At 45.3% G+C, this 16986-nt stretch overlaps 1 protein-coding gene across 1 annotated transcript; it reads right to left on the minus strand.

Annotated features, from left to right (window-relative positions):
- Window positions 1-4445: 4445 nt before the first annotated feature.
- Window positions 4446-8530, minus strand: LOC117078133 (cancer/testis antigen 47B-like). Its single transcript, XM_033201623.1, has 4 exons — window positions 7703-8530; window positions 7142-7661; window positions 6105-6260; window positions 4446-4966 (listed from the first exon to the last, which is right to left on the minus strand). Exons 1-3 carry the CDS (start codon window positions 8294-8296, stop codon window positions 6136-6138), a joined length of 1239 nt encoding a protein of 412 aa, XP_033057514.1. The 5' UTR covers window positions 8297-8530; the 3' UTR covers window positions 4446-4966; window positions 6105-6135.
- Window positions 8531-16986: the final 8456 nt, after the last annotated feature.

The following is a 16986-nucleotide window of genomic DNA, read 5'->3' on the forward strand; positions in this document are numbered from 1 at the left end:
TGCAGTGGCGCGATCTCCGCTCACTGCAAGCTCCGCCTCCTGGGTTCACGCCATTCTCCCGCCTCAGCCTCCCCAGTAGCTGGGACTACAGGCATTCGCCATCATGCCCGGCTAATTTTGTTTTCGCATTTTTAGTAGAGACGGGGTTTCACCATGTTGGCCAGGATGGTCTCGATCTCCTGACCTCATAATCCTCCCGCCTCGGCCTCCCAAAGTGCTGGGATTACAGGCGTGAGCCACCACGCCTGGCCAAGCATCAGCATTTTAAATGATAATTGCTAATAGCTGTATTAATTCTATGTAGTGATCTTTTTACTGTGACCACTTTTATTAAGCAAAATAAGTATTAAGCAAAATAAGAATTTATTAAGCAAAATAAGAATTTATTAAGCAAAGTAGCCTTAGAAATGTGAATTAAAACATAATTATTTGAATGAAATAAATGCCATGAATGCTTAACCTTCCATATAGCCACTGCCAGCACCCAGAAACCCAGCATTTCCTCTATTAAAACTATGGAAAACATTTGCACTGCTGTAGAATTGCAAAATCTTTAACTTTGGAATGGAAACATTCAGATGATTTGACCCAAAGATTGGCCTTTAGGTTTAATGAGCCTAGATAGATGCCGCAATTATTTGGTTGTTGTTCCAAACTTTGCAAAGACTCCTAAAAGAGGTGGTGGAAGTGAAAATTCTGGGTCTCCAAGAAAATTTCTGCACAGCCTATCACCCCTTGACACATCTTCCCTGTGTCCCTGGGGGCCCCTGATGCTTTCTCCTTGGGTGATAGTAACACGCAGAGCACTTACACAAAACTCCCTCTTTGGACATGCCTCACGTCGACCTGTCACAGGCCTGGCTGCAGCGAGCACCTCCCTATGACGCAGAATGCTTCTTGGGAATTATCTTACTCCTCTGGATAGTTAGTCCATCAGCGTTTTGCTTCTTGTCCCAATACTACCGTGACCCTCTCTGATCGCACAGAAATCACTATCACATATATCCTGTTAAGCACTGAAGACCCTATTGAAATTAGAGTTCTACAGATGCCAAAAGCTGTACTTCCCATCAGGCTTATGGCAAGCTTACTGCCTCAATGCACATCTGGGGCCACTGGAACCCCTTCCTCTCTGGTTCCAGCCTTAAGGTGGAGAACTCCATGTAGCTGCTTGTCCTTTTCCCTCAGCTATCTTTGCTTCACAAGGTTTTAGTCCAAAGCAAGAGTGCAAATCCCAAAGCCACTGAGAAATGAACTTTCTGCTACCTGGAAGCGTTAAGTGGGTAAATCAGCTTTTCCCCACCCTCATTCCTAGGGGCACACACCTCAAAAGTTACTGGGCTGGAGAGACACTACCTTCCAGTGACCCACTCATCTCCCAGCCACGGAGAAGAGGGAAGACCCAAAAGGGAGAGTGAGAAAGAGAATGAGAGGGATGGTCAGCTATGAGGGGTGGGGGCAAGTAGCCCAGCAAATGTTGATGCCTCCCTTCCCATCTTGCCACACAGTCTTTTTCTTTTGTAGCACAGCCTCCGTTAAGAACTCCTCGGCTAAGGATGAAGATGTAGGCACCTTTACCCCCAGAGCCAGTTCCTTAATTGGCTGGCTTTCTGAGATGCAGACCACCCTAGAATCTCATTTAGGTTCACTAGAAGTTAGTTAAATCTTCCTTTCTATGTCTTTCCCTTCATTCCATCCCCCAAACCCACCAACACTAAGGGATAGCTCCCTTTGGATGTCTGGGCGGTAAACCTAGCTCATTTTTCTAGGAGACCCAGAAGTGACTTCTCAGTATAGTTGTCACTGTGCCTGCCTCTGTTACACTGTGCTGCTTTGCTTAAACAGAAATGAAGACCTGGACATCTGACTGTGCCTTTATATTCTGAGTGGGGTGCTGCCCCATGCAAAAAAATCCAGAGAGGTAGTGAGGTGTCGGAGCTAAACACTTGGTGCTGGGTTTTGCTGATGCTGGTATAATGTGACACAGTACAATTACATGCTAAATGTTGCATTTTCTCTATATAACATCTATTTTTCCTGATACCGTGCCTTTGCCATTTTGATAATGCTATTTTGATTGAGTGAATTTTATTTCCTTTGTATTCCCGTAGTGAACAATATATTAAGGTAGATGCCTTTTATCTGGGTACTCCTGGTAGATTAGCTGTTATACCTCCCTTCCCTTTTTCACAGTCAACCTGTATTCAGTTATTCTCACTCTGAGAACTCTCCAATTACAATTTCTTTTCCACAATTAACAACACAGCTGTTACACCTCCCTTCCTTTTTTTCACAGTGAACCTGTATTCAGTTATTCTCACTCTGAGAACTCTCCAATAACAATTTCTTTTCCACAATTAACAACACAGCTGTTACACCTCCCTTCCTTTTTTTCACAGTGAACCTGTATTCAGTTATTCTCACTCTGAGAACTCTCCAATAACAATTTCTTTTCCACAATTAACAACACAGCTGTTACACCTCCCTTCCTTTTTTTCACAGTGAACCTGTATTCAGTATTCTCACTCTGAGAACTCTCCAATAACAATTTCTTTTCCACAATTAACAACACAGCTGTTACACCTCTCTTCCTTTTTTTCACAGTGAACCTGTATTCATTTATTCTCACTCTGAGAACTCTCCAATAACAATTTCTTTTCCACAATTAACAACACAGCTGTTACACCTCTCTTCCTTTTTTTCACAGTGAACTGTATTCAGTTATTCTCACTCTGAGAACTCTCCAATAACAATTTCTTTTCCACAGTTAACAACAAAGCTGTTTTTAAATGAAGAGATTAAGTTCTTTTTAAATGCCTAAAGGCACATTCTGACAAGTTTTCTACTTCTTTGGCTTTTTTGATTTATGATATATGCAAAGCAAATAAATTTAATAAAGCCTATTCTGTAGTCCATCTCTGTCTGTGACATGGGACGGGAAATCAAATAGGATATTGACAACTCAGAGCTGAAGGTTGTCAGAGAAGTAAAATGTTCTTAAGAGGTGGTGCTAAGAGTAAAGGGAGTCCACGCAGGTGTGCCTGACCAAGCTGATGGCTTTCAGGTGCGCACTGATAGTTGGTATGGGGGAGAAGGGCCATTGAAGAGGTTTGGGTTTGAACACCTGGAGAATAAAGAGGGGGTGTGGTGGGGGGGGGAGCAGAAGAGACAAGGTGATTGGTGGTTGCACTCTAGCCTGCGTCAGGGACAGAGTCCAAGTCCTATAGCAAGATGGGCTACTGGAACAAGCACTTTTCAGAAGCAAGGGACCCTACTGTGTTCAGGTAACAAAGTGGCATGGAGGGAGAACGGGAAAGGACTTATAGGCCAGATATTGAGCCTTCATCTGTAACATGTTCAGGGTTTAGAACAAGAGTTCAACTTGGGATCCATATCCCATATGTCTAAATATTTGAAATATTTAAATAAACAAATACAGCATGTTTTATTTAATGGTTTATCTCCTTCCATGACAAATGTACGTTCATAATGACCTCAAAGGCCAGGTTGGGTTCTAGAATTCTCAGCCTCCTGTAAGTTCTGCCCCAGTGATGTGGGAAGAACTACTCCCCTTCCCCTTCCCGCTTTAGAAATATTTCAGACCTACACAAAATTGTAGAAAACATTACTATAAACATCCATGCATCTACTATTCAGCTTAAGAAATGTAACATTACAAATATAGTTGATGCCTGCTGTGGAGCCTTCTCTACTAGAATGCCCCTCCCTTTCTTTCCCTGAGAGGTAACTACCATCTCAAATGTGCTTGTCTTTCTGTATGCTACACTTGTATGCATCTCTTACATGCACACCTTTTAGTCTCTCTGTATGTACCCACAATCAATATATGGTGATCATTTGCATGTTTTCTTAGAAGTCATATACATGGTATCATGTTTGTATCCTTTTGGACCCGATTTTTTCCTTTATGCATTTTTCCCCCTAGGCCTCAGCCCCTGTGAATTCTAGTCTCCTCCCTAGCCCATCCCTTGCTGTCCCTTTCAGTTTACCTGAAACAGCCCCGAGCCAGTGAATTAACCTGGCTCTACAGGAAGTGCTGAACTTCTTCCTCTGTTGCCTGAAACCAGTGGTTCTCAAACCTTAGTGTTCATCAGAAGCCCCTGGGGGGCTTGTTAAAACACAGATTGCTGACTCCACCCTAGATTTTCAGATTCCGTAGGTCTTGGGTGGAGTCTGAGAATTCCCAGGTAATGCTGATGACACTGCTTGGGGGCCAAACTTTGAGAACCACTGCTCCAAATCAAAGTCTGGGCCCAAGCTCAGCAATACCATGTGGCTTCTAGGCAACCTGGGCCATCCACGAAGTTTTCTCCAAAACCGTGCTCTAGAGCAGTATTGTCCAATAGACATATAATGTGATCTACATGGGTAATTCTAAATGTTCTAGTAGCCACATTAGAAAATAAAAAGAAACCAACAAAAACTTTAATATTTCATTTTAATTCAAGTATTATCATCTCAACATGTAATCAGCATGAAGTCATTAGTAAGATTTGCAATATTATTTTCACACTTACAGACATATTAATCAGACTAGCCATATTACAAGCGCTCAGCGGCCACAACGTTACTAGAGACTAAGGTAGTAGACAGCACAGATCTAAAGATGAGCCCCATCTCTCTCTTTTCAAAAATTGTTTTAAACTTGACATTTTACTTGATTTTTGGCTGTAGTAAAAGAATTTCAAACAATCTTACCAAATGGTGGAAAGTAATACCTTTCAATGAAGGAATCATGGGCCAAAACAAACAGGTAAAGGAGAGATTTGAGTTAGCACTATTTATTGAGAAATCTTCCCACGTTTCAGCTTATTCATTTAAAACAAACTTTTATTTTTTACTTGAACAAACACTGTCAAATACATGCATGAAAGTTAGATGTCACTGGATATCACTTTGATGTAACCAACTTTGCAACGATGTGTGTTAAAATTCCCACAGGCATCTGAAAAAAAAAAAATAAAAACAATGAACAACAGAGTCTTCTTTCTATTCTTCCCAACTGCAGGATGAAATAAGAGAAAGTAAACAATAGCACGACATTAACCAGCACCAGTGACTTTCTAAATAGAAGAAAATGGCCAGCTCTGTGTATATCTGCAAGATTTGTGTGCTATATGTTAAACAAGTAGAGAAAACCACCTTTTCCTTTTGTAACTCACAAGCTTGGATATCAGGGTGCTTGTGGAACTGAAGGTTTCAGTCAAATGATCACACCAACCTTGTCTGCCTAGCACTACAAAAGCTTGTTGCTTTTCTTTCTACATGAGGGTCCATTCTGAGATTTAAATAAATCTCTCAGGCTTCAACAGCCTGTGCTGGTTCCACAAATGATAGTCCCTTACCCTCCCAGACCCTTGGTTTCCATATCTACCTTGCGGGAAAGAAGCTATTATGAAATACACGGCTGTGAAAATGCAAATAAATAAATAAATAAGAAAGAAAAATGTTAACCATTTAAATATACTCAAAGACAGATATACCTTAAGACTTAATTACCAATTCAGTGATAAACACACATTCTTTTCATCTGACTGTGACATAAAATACAAAAATATATAGCTAAGTAAATATTTAGGTATTAGTCATTAAATGTGGTCCTACTTGAAATTCTTAGCTTTTTGCTATTTGTAAGTAGTCACTTTGTAAAAGGCATTGAGTTGTCTCCTAGTTACTATGGGAGCCTGCATTTCTGTGGTCAAGTAATGACGGCCCAACTAATGCGTGTGGCCCAGCCAAGTTAGTGGCTGTGTCTGGCAACTGTTTTCTACACAAATATTGGTCTTGGTAGTAGGTCTGATACACTTACCACTTGTTAGTAGTCTTGCAGCTAGACGACAAAACACCTCAAACATGAACAAATGAGTAGCCATGAAGTATATTTCAGAACACACTGCAGTTCGTATTACTAGATACATGAATATTCTAGTAATATTTTAGGTGAGCTAAACTGAATTTTTAAGCTAATTTTAAACTTTTTCTTAATTAATTTACTGGGACTCTTTTTTGTTGTTAAATAAAACTATCAGCAACAGGTAAATGCCAGGAATAGTCGAGTGATTCTCAAAGCTATACACAGATACCTGGATTTTCTCGGCTTCCCCTCTGCTGCATCTAGGTCCCCTTGGAGTTTTTCGCCTTGTTTTCCGCATCCTTCTCTTTTTCTTGTTCTTTCTCTTCCTCGCCTGCAGCATCTTGGGCCTCTTCATCCCACTTTTCAGGCTGAGATTTAGTGACTCCTTTAGTGAAGAATAATACACACATTGGGACCAGACATTCACAGAAAATACAGCCCAATTTACAACTAGCAGCGGCATCCCGTACCCCACCCTCAGGAGAAGCAGGATAGGGTTAGCTAAGGAAGGAATAGCTGGGCACCTTCCTACTGGTTTTCACAACAGTTCCATGGCCCTGGCGTTGCTCCTGCTTGATCATTTCCACAGGGACACTATCTCCCTTTTTTCCAGTAAATCTCCCACCCAAAGCTGCTGATTATTTCTCGTTTTTGGAGAAGAGATCTGAATCATCGGGTCTGGTCTCATTCTACGGTGTTTTGGTCAGAAGTTTGTTGGGAAAATATTTGTTTGCCTCAAAAGACAAATTCTATGGTGAAGCTCGTTGGTTCCTCACCCCCCTGAATGTGTCAGTTTTACCAAGGGCTCCTGTATCACTTCATCATTTGAAGGATCATCTTTCTACGAATCTTTACACTTTGAAAAGCCATGAATCCAAAAGGATGCCTGCCATTTGCCTGTTCTCTTCGTGCGGGTATCCCTTCTGTTTCCTGCAGAGCTCCCTCCTGAACCCCTATCTACCCGGCCATTCATCTGCGGGCTCGCAAATGGCATCGATGATCTCAGATATCCTATCAAATACAGGTTGGTAGAGGGCAGCAAGTTTTCTCAAAACCATAGAGGTCGTTAGAGAATTGGGTTTCGACTCACTGGGACACATTCGGCCTTAAGTTTCAGGAGTGCCCCGACCCCTGCTTCACCACCCGAGGCCCCGACTCCCCCTTCACCACCCGCTTCCCCAGCTGTGTCCGCACCGCGGCCCTGCCCAGAGCCCTTGGACACACGGGTCCCCACCTCCCCACTGCTGCCGCTAGCCCGTTCCTCACCCTCAGGGGCCGTGGCCTCCTCTGCGGCCGGTTTCTCTGTGGCCTCCTCTGCAGCCTCCTCCTCTGTGGCCTCCTCCATCGGCTCCTCTGCGGCCTCCTCTGCAGGCTTCTCCTCTGTGGCCTCCTCTGTGGGCTCCTCTGAGGCCTCCTCTGCGAGCTCTTCTGCAGGCTCCCTGATTATCTCAGCCCAGTCTGCTGGCACCTCAGGCTCTGGGACCGACGCGGCCTCCTGGATCAGGCCCAGGCCCTCGCCCTCAGGGCCCGTGGCCCCCACGCCCAGCCTCTCACGCACCAGCAACAGTGGGGGCTCATTTGAGCCACTGGGCGCCGCAGTGCGGGACCTCTGCATCAGGCGGCCGCCACGCATCCCGATCAGGATGTGGTCGTTGTGATAGAGGCGGTGGAGAAGGGAGTGGACCATATCCAGAAACTCCACGCGAAAGCCTATTATGGGGTAGCGATGGGTGGCCACGACCAAGTCAAAGTTGCCTGCCTCGTTCCTCTCTTCCTCCTCCTCCTCCTCTTCCTCTCCTCCTCCTCCTCCTCCTCCTCCTCCTCCACCATCTCCACTACTATCCTGATCTGCGAGTCTTCCTCGGGGTTCCTGACCCCAGGGCCTGTGGCCAGGCCTGCCGCCTGCTCACCCTCCTCCTCCCCGAGGCCTTCCATGGGCCCTGCGACTCCGACCACCTCGGCCGCAGGCACCATGTCTCCACTGTCGGGGCCAGAGTCACCAGCCTCCCAGTCACCTCCCGCCTTGGCCTGTGCTCTCTCCTGGCTCACTGGGCCCTCCTGGTCCTCTTGGATCGGGTCTTGATCCCCTGTGGCAGACATGACACCAGTCAGTACCTCAACTGGGGTGGCGAGCAGGCTGAGGTGACCGTGGTGAAGACGGTGGCCACTGAGGTGGCTACGGCTGAGGGGAGGCGAGGGTTTGGCCGCTGAGGGAGTAAGAGTCTGTCTCCTTATTGAGGGAATAAGAGTCTGTCTCAGAGGACACCCTAAGGCGGGAAGGGCAAGGAGCGAATCCCAGGAGCCCCCCACCAAGGCTGGCCTGAGAGGACTTAGACAAGGCGGGAAAGATTCCGGTTGGCAGGCGACAGGGGGCGGGACCGGAAGCGTCAATGAGGGGCTCTCAGCGACCTCTAAGCCCATTTGCTGAAAACTTCAGATTGACGTGTTCTGTGTCCAATGAATGATCAAGGCCCTTTAGCTCTAGGACAACTCAGAATCCAGAACTCCACCTTTTCTTTGAGGCCTTAGTGTCCAGGGCTACCCTTTTGGTCCACACAAGTCTTGCGCTTTTAATTTTAGGATTAGCAACACTATAGTAAGTCCAATGTGGAGGCACCTGGATTGGGGAAACTTCTGTAAAGGGCAGAGAGGAAACATTTTAGGTTCTGCAAGGCCCAGAAGCAATATGGAGACTATTATGTAATTACTATACTAAGTAGGTTTCCTGCCTTCCATAGGACGCATACTCCTCTTTGTACCACGATTTTTTTTTTTTTTTTTTTTTTTGAGACGGAGTCTTGCTTTGTCGCTCAGGCTGGAGTGCAGTGGCATGATCTCGGCTCACTGCAAGCTCCATCTCCCAGGTTCACGCCATTCTCCTGCCTCAGTCTCCCGAGTAGCTGGGACTACAGGTGCCCGCCACCATGCCCGGCTAATTTTTTTGTATTTTTAGTAGAGACTGGGTTTCACTGTGTTAGCCAGGATGGTCTCAATCTCCTGACCTTGTGATCTGCCAGCCTCAGCCTTCCAAAGTGCTGGGATTACAGGCATGAGCCACCGTGCCTGGCCTGTACCACCATTCTTTTCTGTATTTGCCTGGTCAGTGCCCTCCGATCTTCTTCACCTCCTACCTAAAGTGATCAACCTTATTCACTAAACCATTTATTTATTCATTTACCAAATTTATTGAGTGTCTTCCATTCACCAATGCTATGCCTTCTTACAACTGTCATTTGTACCTCTTGCTTGTTTGACTGATGAAATCCAAAGATGACAGACTGCTCACGGTTTACATCCTAGTGCCTCTTCCCCCATCATTCCTATGCCCCTCTTTGGGGTGGAGGTTAGCTCAGACCTCTGGAAGCTGAGCCCTCCCAGCTGCATAGTGTCAACGTTCCAATATATTTGCCGAGACTCCAGTTTATACTAAATCATTCCTCTTCAGTTGCCTTGTCCACTTATCAATGAGTGTGAAACACAATGTGATGACTGCTGTCAATTTTGAGGTCTCTAGGGCAAAAAGTGCACAGCAGTAGCTGCTTCTTTCTGCAAGAAAATAGGACTGGGCACTGGGCTTGTTATGGAGCAAGTTGTTGTCAAGGAGTGAGGCAGATCCTGGAGGAGATGGTTCTGTTGCAGTGGCAGTAAACTATCTTACCAGTTGTTTCCAAGTCCCAGGGAGGGGAAACTAGTTAGCACCAGCAAACAGAAGAGAAAGGAAAAAGCTGAGCAGGTGTGCTTTCAAGAAGTGAGGTGAAACTACCTGAAGTGAAACTGAGGGAGAGTGTCCTCCCAGCTCCCGCACTGGGGCTCTCTTCATGGCAAGTACGTGAGCCAGAGGTCCATGGAACAATCTCCATAGCCTTGGTTATCTGCCTGAGCCTGTTGCCTGCAGATGCAGACCCATCCAGGATGTCACATTCCCTTATCTCTGGTATGTAGTTGCTACTTTTCCTTTATCTCCAGCTATCCCACCAATGACATCTGATCTGTGCCAAGCCAGGTAGTTGGCACAACCCAGGATTTCAGATTTTCTTAGGGAAAGGTGCTCTCTTTCCCCACCCCACCGCCGTCTCTCAGTCAACAGAAGTGGCCAAGTCCTTTCCATTTGCAGACCCACCATCAGGGTCAAAGTGGGCCAGAGGGAGAGACCTAAAGCCACAACAACCCTCAGAGATTTCCACTTAATGTTGGGATGGCAGAGAACACCCCTGGAAGACCAGCCCAAAGATCTCCTTTACAGCCTGGCTCAAAACTCATTGCCTCCAGGCAGCCCACTTTTCTATATCTGTCCCCCACCACCCTAACCAGACACTATCCTGAATGACAGTGATATGTGTGGACATGGTTTATCTCCTCTAAGAAAGCACAGGCCCTTTAGGGTGAACACCCAGGCCTGCCTCAAGTTTGTAGCACCCACAGTGCCTGCCACAGGGCTCTGCACCAGGTCAGTGTTTGATAAATGTTTGCTAAATGAAGCAAAGGGCTTTGGAATCACTATCACCATGAATGGTGTTTCTCTTCTCCCTGCCTAGGGCTTGACTGTCTACAAAGGGCCTTGCTATCCCCTCTTCCTTTCTCTTTTGGGATCGTCTCCCTGGCCTCGTATGAGATTTCTGCTTTTGCAACCTAGTGTGATTCTGCTGTGGGGCTGGGGACAATGAGGGATCTCACTCCCCAGGGGAGACCCTGCCCCCGCCCCCCACATACAGGGAGTGACTTGGTCCCTTGCTTGCCTCCTAGTCTACTGTGTCACAGCCAGAGTAGGCTGTGGGTGCCTACTCTGTGCCTAATCTGGCACAAGAGTGCCATCTCCCTCCAGGCGGGGGAGAGCCCACAGTCTTCAAGTCCAGCACTTCCTGCTGCTCGTGGAAGCCATGAGAGGGGTGGGGGACAGTCTGGAATGCTGATCTCTCTTGGGATTTGACCTTGACCCCTACATCCTAAGGGGGTCATTGCACAGACTCTGTGACTTTGAGCTCAGTCCCTGGGAGTGGAGTTGCATGTCAGGGCTCCATTCTTCCAATTCTGGGCAAGTCTGCACCACCACAGGCTCCTTTTCACTTCCAGGCTCATCTAGCTTGTGGGGTTTATGCCTTTCCTTGCATCCTCAGTCTTCTTCCCTACACTGAAGTTTGTTCATCATTCTTGGTGACTTTAACACCCACAGGGATGACTCATCCCACGCCCTGGAATTCCACTTCCATGACCTCCTCGTCTGATCTTTTCTACAACCTTACATCAGATACTTACCCCCATGGTCCTACACTAGCCTTTTCCACTTTCCATTACCAGAAATGGCACCATTTAGAAAATTTCTTCTCTACTGCTACAATGTTTCAATTCCATCAGATTATTTCCCCAATCTGCTGACCTAACCACTTTTTCACTCTACCTTCCTACCATCTTCTTCATTTGCCTACTTACATAAATTCCATCCATTATGTGTTGTTATTATCACAGGCAGAATGCTGGCCTCCCCAAAGATGCCCGTGTCCTAATCCCCAGAACCCTGTGGGTCTGTTAGGTTACCTGGCAGAGGGGAATTAAGGTTGCAGATAGAGTTAATGTTGCTAATCAGTTGACTTTAGGATAGGGAGATTATTCTGGATTAGCCAGATAGGCCCAATGCAATCACAAGCGTCCTTAAAAGTGGGAGAGGAAATTAGAAGAGAGAACCAGAGATGGCAGCATGAGAAAGACTTGGCCTGATGTTGCTGGCTTTAAAGATGGAGGAAGGGAACTATAAGCCAGTGAATGTGGGCAGGCTGTAGAAGCTGGAAAAGTCAAAGAAACAGATTCTCTTCTAGAGTCTCCAGAAGGAATACAGCTCTGCCTACACCTTGATTTCAGCTCAATGACACTTCCGACCTCTGCAACTCTAATATTATAAGTTTGTATTTTAAGCCACAAAGTTTGTGGTGATTTGTTACAGCAGCAATAGGAAACCATACCTACTCATGCTAAAGTCACTCCATTCCCTTTCTCCTCTCAGCTGTCTATCATATCTACTAGGCAAAACCCCAACTCTAGTTGAATTGCATTCTATTACTTTTTCCTTGCCACTAAATGAAGCAGATAAAAATATTGAAAATTGGCCGGGCGCGGTGGCTCAAGCCTGTAATCCCAGCACTTTGGGAGGCCGAGACGGGTGGATCGCGAGGTCAGGAGATCAAGACCATCCTGGCTAACACGGTGAAACCCCGTCTCTACTAAAAAATAGAAAAAACTAGCCGGGCGAGTTGGCAGGCGCCTGTAGTCCCAGCTACTCGGGAGGCTGAGGCAGGAGAATGGCGTAAACCCGGGAGGCGGAGCTTGCAGTGAGCTGAGATCCGGCCACTGCACTCCAGCCTGGGCGACTGCGAGACTCCGTCTCAAAAAAAAAAAAAAAAAAAATTGAAAATTGGTTGACTAAGCTGACTAAAATTTGTGGTCATGAGTACGTTCAAGACTGCTTGGCAACCACAGTTTCACTACACTTTCTCTCCACCCCAAGTTTTTGACAATTTTGCCATTGAACACACAAACATTTCTGTTTCTTAGCTTCTACATTTCCAATGATTTGCCGTCTACCCTACCTCATCCACTTACTCTCAGGACCATGCCAAGGATCCTATACCTTTCTTAATGAAAATACACATCACTCCCAAAATCTCAAGATTAAAAAATCTTAAGAATTCCACACTCTGACCACCACTTCTTATTTTGGGTGCCCTTGCTCCGATTATGGTCCGCAATGACTACCATGTGGTCAAAGCCATCAGTCTCTTTCTCTTCTCGGTTTCCTTGATCTTTCAGCAGCAGCTACCCACATTACTCTTCCTTAAACAGCCTCTTTCAGGATTTCTGTGGCATTAAAGTTTTCTGAGTTTTCTCCTCTTTGGCCACTCTTTACCTCATTCCCCCAAAACTAGAGTTTCTCTGGGCTCTGTTCTGGGACTTTGCCTCTCTATACTCCCTTCCCTCAGTGATCTAATCTTTGTTTCAAGGCCTTGAAGATAACCCAGTGATTATAATTTCCAAATTGATATCTGTGTCTCAAACCCCTCTTCCAAGTTTATAACAAATTTGACTTGGCATCTCCACTTGAGTATCTCACAGATCTCTCCAACTTGAAGTAGCTAAAATGTCATTCTTGATTTGCTCCTCCTCTCTGCTTGTTCTTCCTTCTTAAGAAATGGCACTTCTACCCACCAAGATGCTTTAATCGGAAACTTGGTTGCCCTCTTTAATTCCTTTCTACATCCATTCCATCTGTCAGTTTACCTCCTAAACGTCTCTCAAATCTGTCCATTTTTCACCTCTTCAACTATTAATACTCTCATTCTAATGCAAACCATTAGAATTTCTGATTCGACTACTCAGTAGCCTCCTAATTGGTTTTTCCCCTTCCAGTGGATTCTCTGCACAACTAGGGAGCTTTTTAAAGAATATAATTCATATCCTTTCAGTCGTCCTGTTTGAAAACCTTCGGCCGGGCGCGGTGGCTCAAGCCTGTAATCCCAGCACTTTGGGAGGCCGAGACGGGCGGATCATGAGGTCAGGAGATCGAGACCATCCTGGCTAACACTGTGAAACCCCGTCTCTACTAAAAAAATACAAAAAACTAGCCGGGCGAGGTGGCGGGCGCCTGTAGTCCCAGCTACCCGGGAGGCTGAGGCAGGAGAATGGCGTGAACCCGGGAGGCGGAGCTTGCAGTGAGCTGAGATCCGGCCACTGCACTCCAGCCCGGGCGACAGAGTGAGACTCCGTCTCAAAAAAAAATAAAAAATAAAAAATAAAAAATAAAAACCTTCACTGACTTCTTGTGAATTAAATAAGATACAAACTCCTTATCTTACCCCATAAGACCCTGTGTGATCTAGTCTTTGCCTGGCACTGTTCTCGTAATTTCTAGAATACATGTTCTTTCCTACCCATGAAATTCCATCTGCTGGAACAATCCCCTTACCCCTTACTCCCACGTAAGATTGTGCAGATTGTTCTCTACACAAAGGTATCCAGCTGAGGTGTAGGGTGGGCCGAAATCTAGCCTGCAGTCTGCTTGCCAAGCTTGCTCCTTGGTGTGCAAGACTTTGCTTCTACTCTTCCCATGGCTGGCTTCTTCTCAACCTTCAAGTCTCAGCTTCAATGTCAACTCCTCAAAGAGGCCTTCTCTAACCTCGGTTATTTTCTGTCTCAGTGCTATATCTGTCTACTACCTTCATAGAACCTATCACCATCTGTAAGTATAGATTTGCTGTCTTTCTCCCTGTAAGCCCCACGAGAACAGACATGTTGTTTGTCTTGTGCCATGCTATATCACCACAGTACCTAATACATAATCACGCACTGAGAAGTGATAGTTGATGAGAAAGAAGGAAACTCCTGAGAAGAGAATGCAAAGAGCAAAGAGAGGGTCTAGGTTCTGCTTTACCCAGGTGCCTCCTGCCACACTAATTGGCATCAGAAAAAGCCTTCATGTCATAGAGAAACTACACGAGTTTGGCCAGAAATTCTCAAATGTGGCAGCACATCAGAATCTCGTGGGGATTAAATTAAAAAGGTCTCATGTCATAGAGAAAGCACAAGTTTGGCCTGAAATTCTCAAATGTTGCATCACATCAAAACCTCGTGGGGATTAAATAAAATAACATAACCGCCTCTCCTTTGTCTTTCAGGGTTCTGATTCATTGGGTCTGGGTGGCTGCTGCAGACTCTCTCGGTGCACTACCTAGAGACTGCCACTGAGTGGAGCTGTATGACTCTGTTTCAGAGTAGAGGTCGTGCTTCGATCCAAGAGAAGGCAAAAGTTGTAGAAGGATTTTTTTTTTTTTTTTTTTTCCAGCTACCCTGACCTCAGATCTTCATTCAGGAGGGTGGCCCAGGCAGTGTCTCCAGAAATGTTTAAGTTTTGGTTTCTTTTTGCCCAAAACTTCCTGTACTTTTTCTCTCTTATCTTTTACGTCTCTATCTTGTCTTCCTCTTTTCTGGCAATCACTTTTCCTCAGTTTTCTTATTTGTAACAGGAGGATAAGGGTGGCATTGTGAGGATCTAAGGAGATACCACATACCAAATTGCATTGATCTAACTTGGCATGTAGATGTAGTATCTTCATAGATTTTTTTACACCAATGACATTCTAATCCACACAGTGATGGTAGCTTCTCTATTCAAGCAAACACAATTTTATTAATGCCTAATAAATTCCAGAAGACTCTGGAGGTCAGTGGGCTGGTGAGGCAACCTGTTGCCAAACAGTGCCAAATGGTCATTTGGTTTCAAGAACACTATTATACAAAGTGAAATACGTTTCAAGAACACGTATTATACACAGTTTCAAGAACATATATTATACAAAGTGAAATACATCCGAAGAGTATTTAGAGAGAAGATTCATATGTGCTACTACCCTGCTTTTTGCGATTGGTCATGAACCAACCTCTGAGTCAACTGGAGGGAAGGCACGGAAGAGGATACATCCTTCTTACTAGTGTTCATGTAAAAAAATTCCAAGAAACAAAGAAATGTCTGAAATAAGTGCAGTCCCACCTCATACAACATAGTATGGTAAGTAAAATGACACAGGCAATCACAGAGCACTGTAGGAATAGAAGAGGGACTTTTTTCAGCAACTTTTCCTTAACAACCATTGCCAGGCACTGGGGATACAACAGGGAACAAGATAGACAGATAAAAGAAAGAAAAAGGCTGGGAGCAGTGATTCATGCCTCTAATCCCAGCACTTTGGGAGGCCGAAGCAGGTGGATCACCCTAGGTCAGGAGTTCGAGACCAGCCTGGCCAACATGGTGAAACCCTGTCTCTACTAAAAAATACAAAATTAGCCAGGTGTGGTGATGCACGCCTGTAATACCAGCTACTCAGGAGGCTGGGGCAGGAGAATTGCTTGAACCCGGGAGGTGGAGTTTGCAGTGAGTGGAGATTGCGCCATTGCACTCCAGCCTGGGCAACAGGGCAAGATTCCATCTAAAAAAAAAAAAGAAAGATAGATAGATAGATGATAGACAGATAAAAGATAGATTGGACAGATAGGGAGAGAGAGAGAAGTCCCTGCTCAACGAACGAAGGAAGAGTACTTGCAAATGTTTAAAAACCAGAAATAGCAAGTATGTTCATTAACAGGGAACCATCATCAGAGGCAGTGTAACCTAGTGGCTGAGAGCACAGCTTGTGGATCCAGCCTGCCTTGGTTTCTATCTCAGCACTATCACTCAGCAGCTGCCAGTAGGGCACAATCTCACAATCTACTGTGGATAGTAATTTCCTTTTTTACTGATCACCCCCCAGTTAGGGAGGTAGCTCAGCTCCTGTCTGCTGCTATTCCTACACCAATACTTGAACAAGGTCTTTCCACTTCCAAACAAGACATTCACCCAAGGCTGCTTTTTCTCTGTGGTCTCTGGCTGAGGGCCCAAGGAAAATAAGTCCAGACTTCAGGCTGGTTAAATACAGAGCCCAACATAATGTACGCATGGTTTTAGCATCCAGGAGAAAATTGCAATAGGTGTTCATGCAAGGAGCTCTCTTGAAGCTATTTTTAAGTGCTTTACAGGGACCCAGACTTCATGTCATCCCCATCCCCTTTCTCGGTTGCATGTTTTTGAACAGATGTTTGGTTCTAAACTATGCCAACCCAGTGAGGGGGCTTGGGGAGGCAGTATGACTAAGGTATCTGACACCAACCTTATTCTCAAGGAGTAGACAACCTGATTGGGGAGAGAGCCAATTGCTGACAAACAGAGCAAGGACATAGACCCAGAAGATTGTGCTAAATTACATGGCCCTCTGAAAGGCCACCTGAACTTGTATTATAAATACAGGAGGAATTCTCACAGGAAGAGCTCACTGTGGGCCAAGTGAGTCTACGAAGGCTTTGTGGAGGAAGAACCAGGGATAAAATACAATTTAGATAGAAGGATTTTCAGGGGGATATTTCCTGCCTTAAATTATCTTTGGTATAAAATGAATTGGGAAAATTAATTTTGAGAAAATTGTGCAAAAATGTTCCTTTGAAACCATTGAAGCCAATCTAGGGTGTTCCAAAAACAGTGCCAGAAATGGTCCCTTTTTACTGCAATCCCGGCTCTCCTGGGAAATGTTGCCAAGCAG

The sequence above is a fragment of the Trachypithecus francoisi genome, unplaced genomic scaffold (assembly GCF_009764315.1).
Source record: "Trachypithecus francoisi isolate TF-2019V2 unplaced genomic scaffold, Tfra_2.0 Lachesis_group6, whole genome shotgun sequence".
NCBI classification, from domain to species: domain Eukaryota; kingdom Metazoa; phylum Chordata; class Mammalia; order Primates; family Cercopithecidae; genus Trachypithecus; species Trachypithecus francoisi.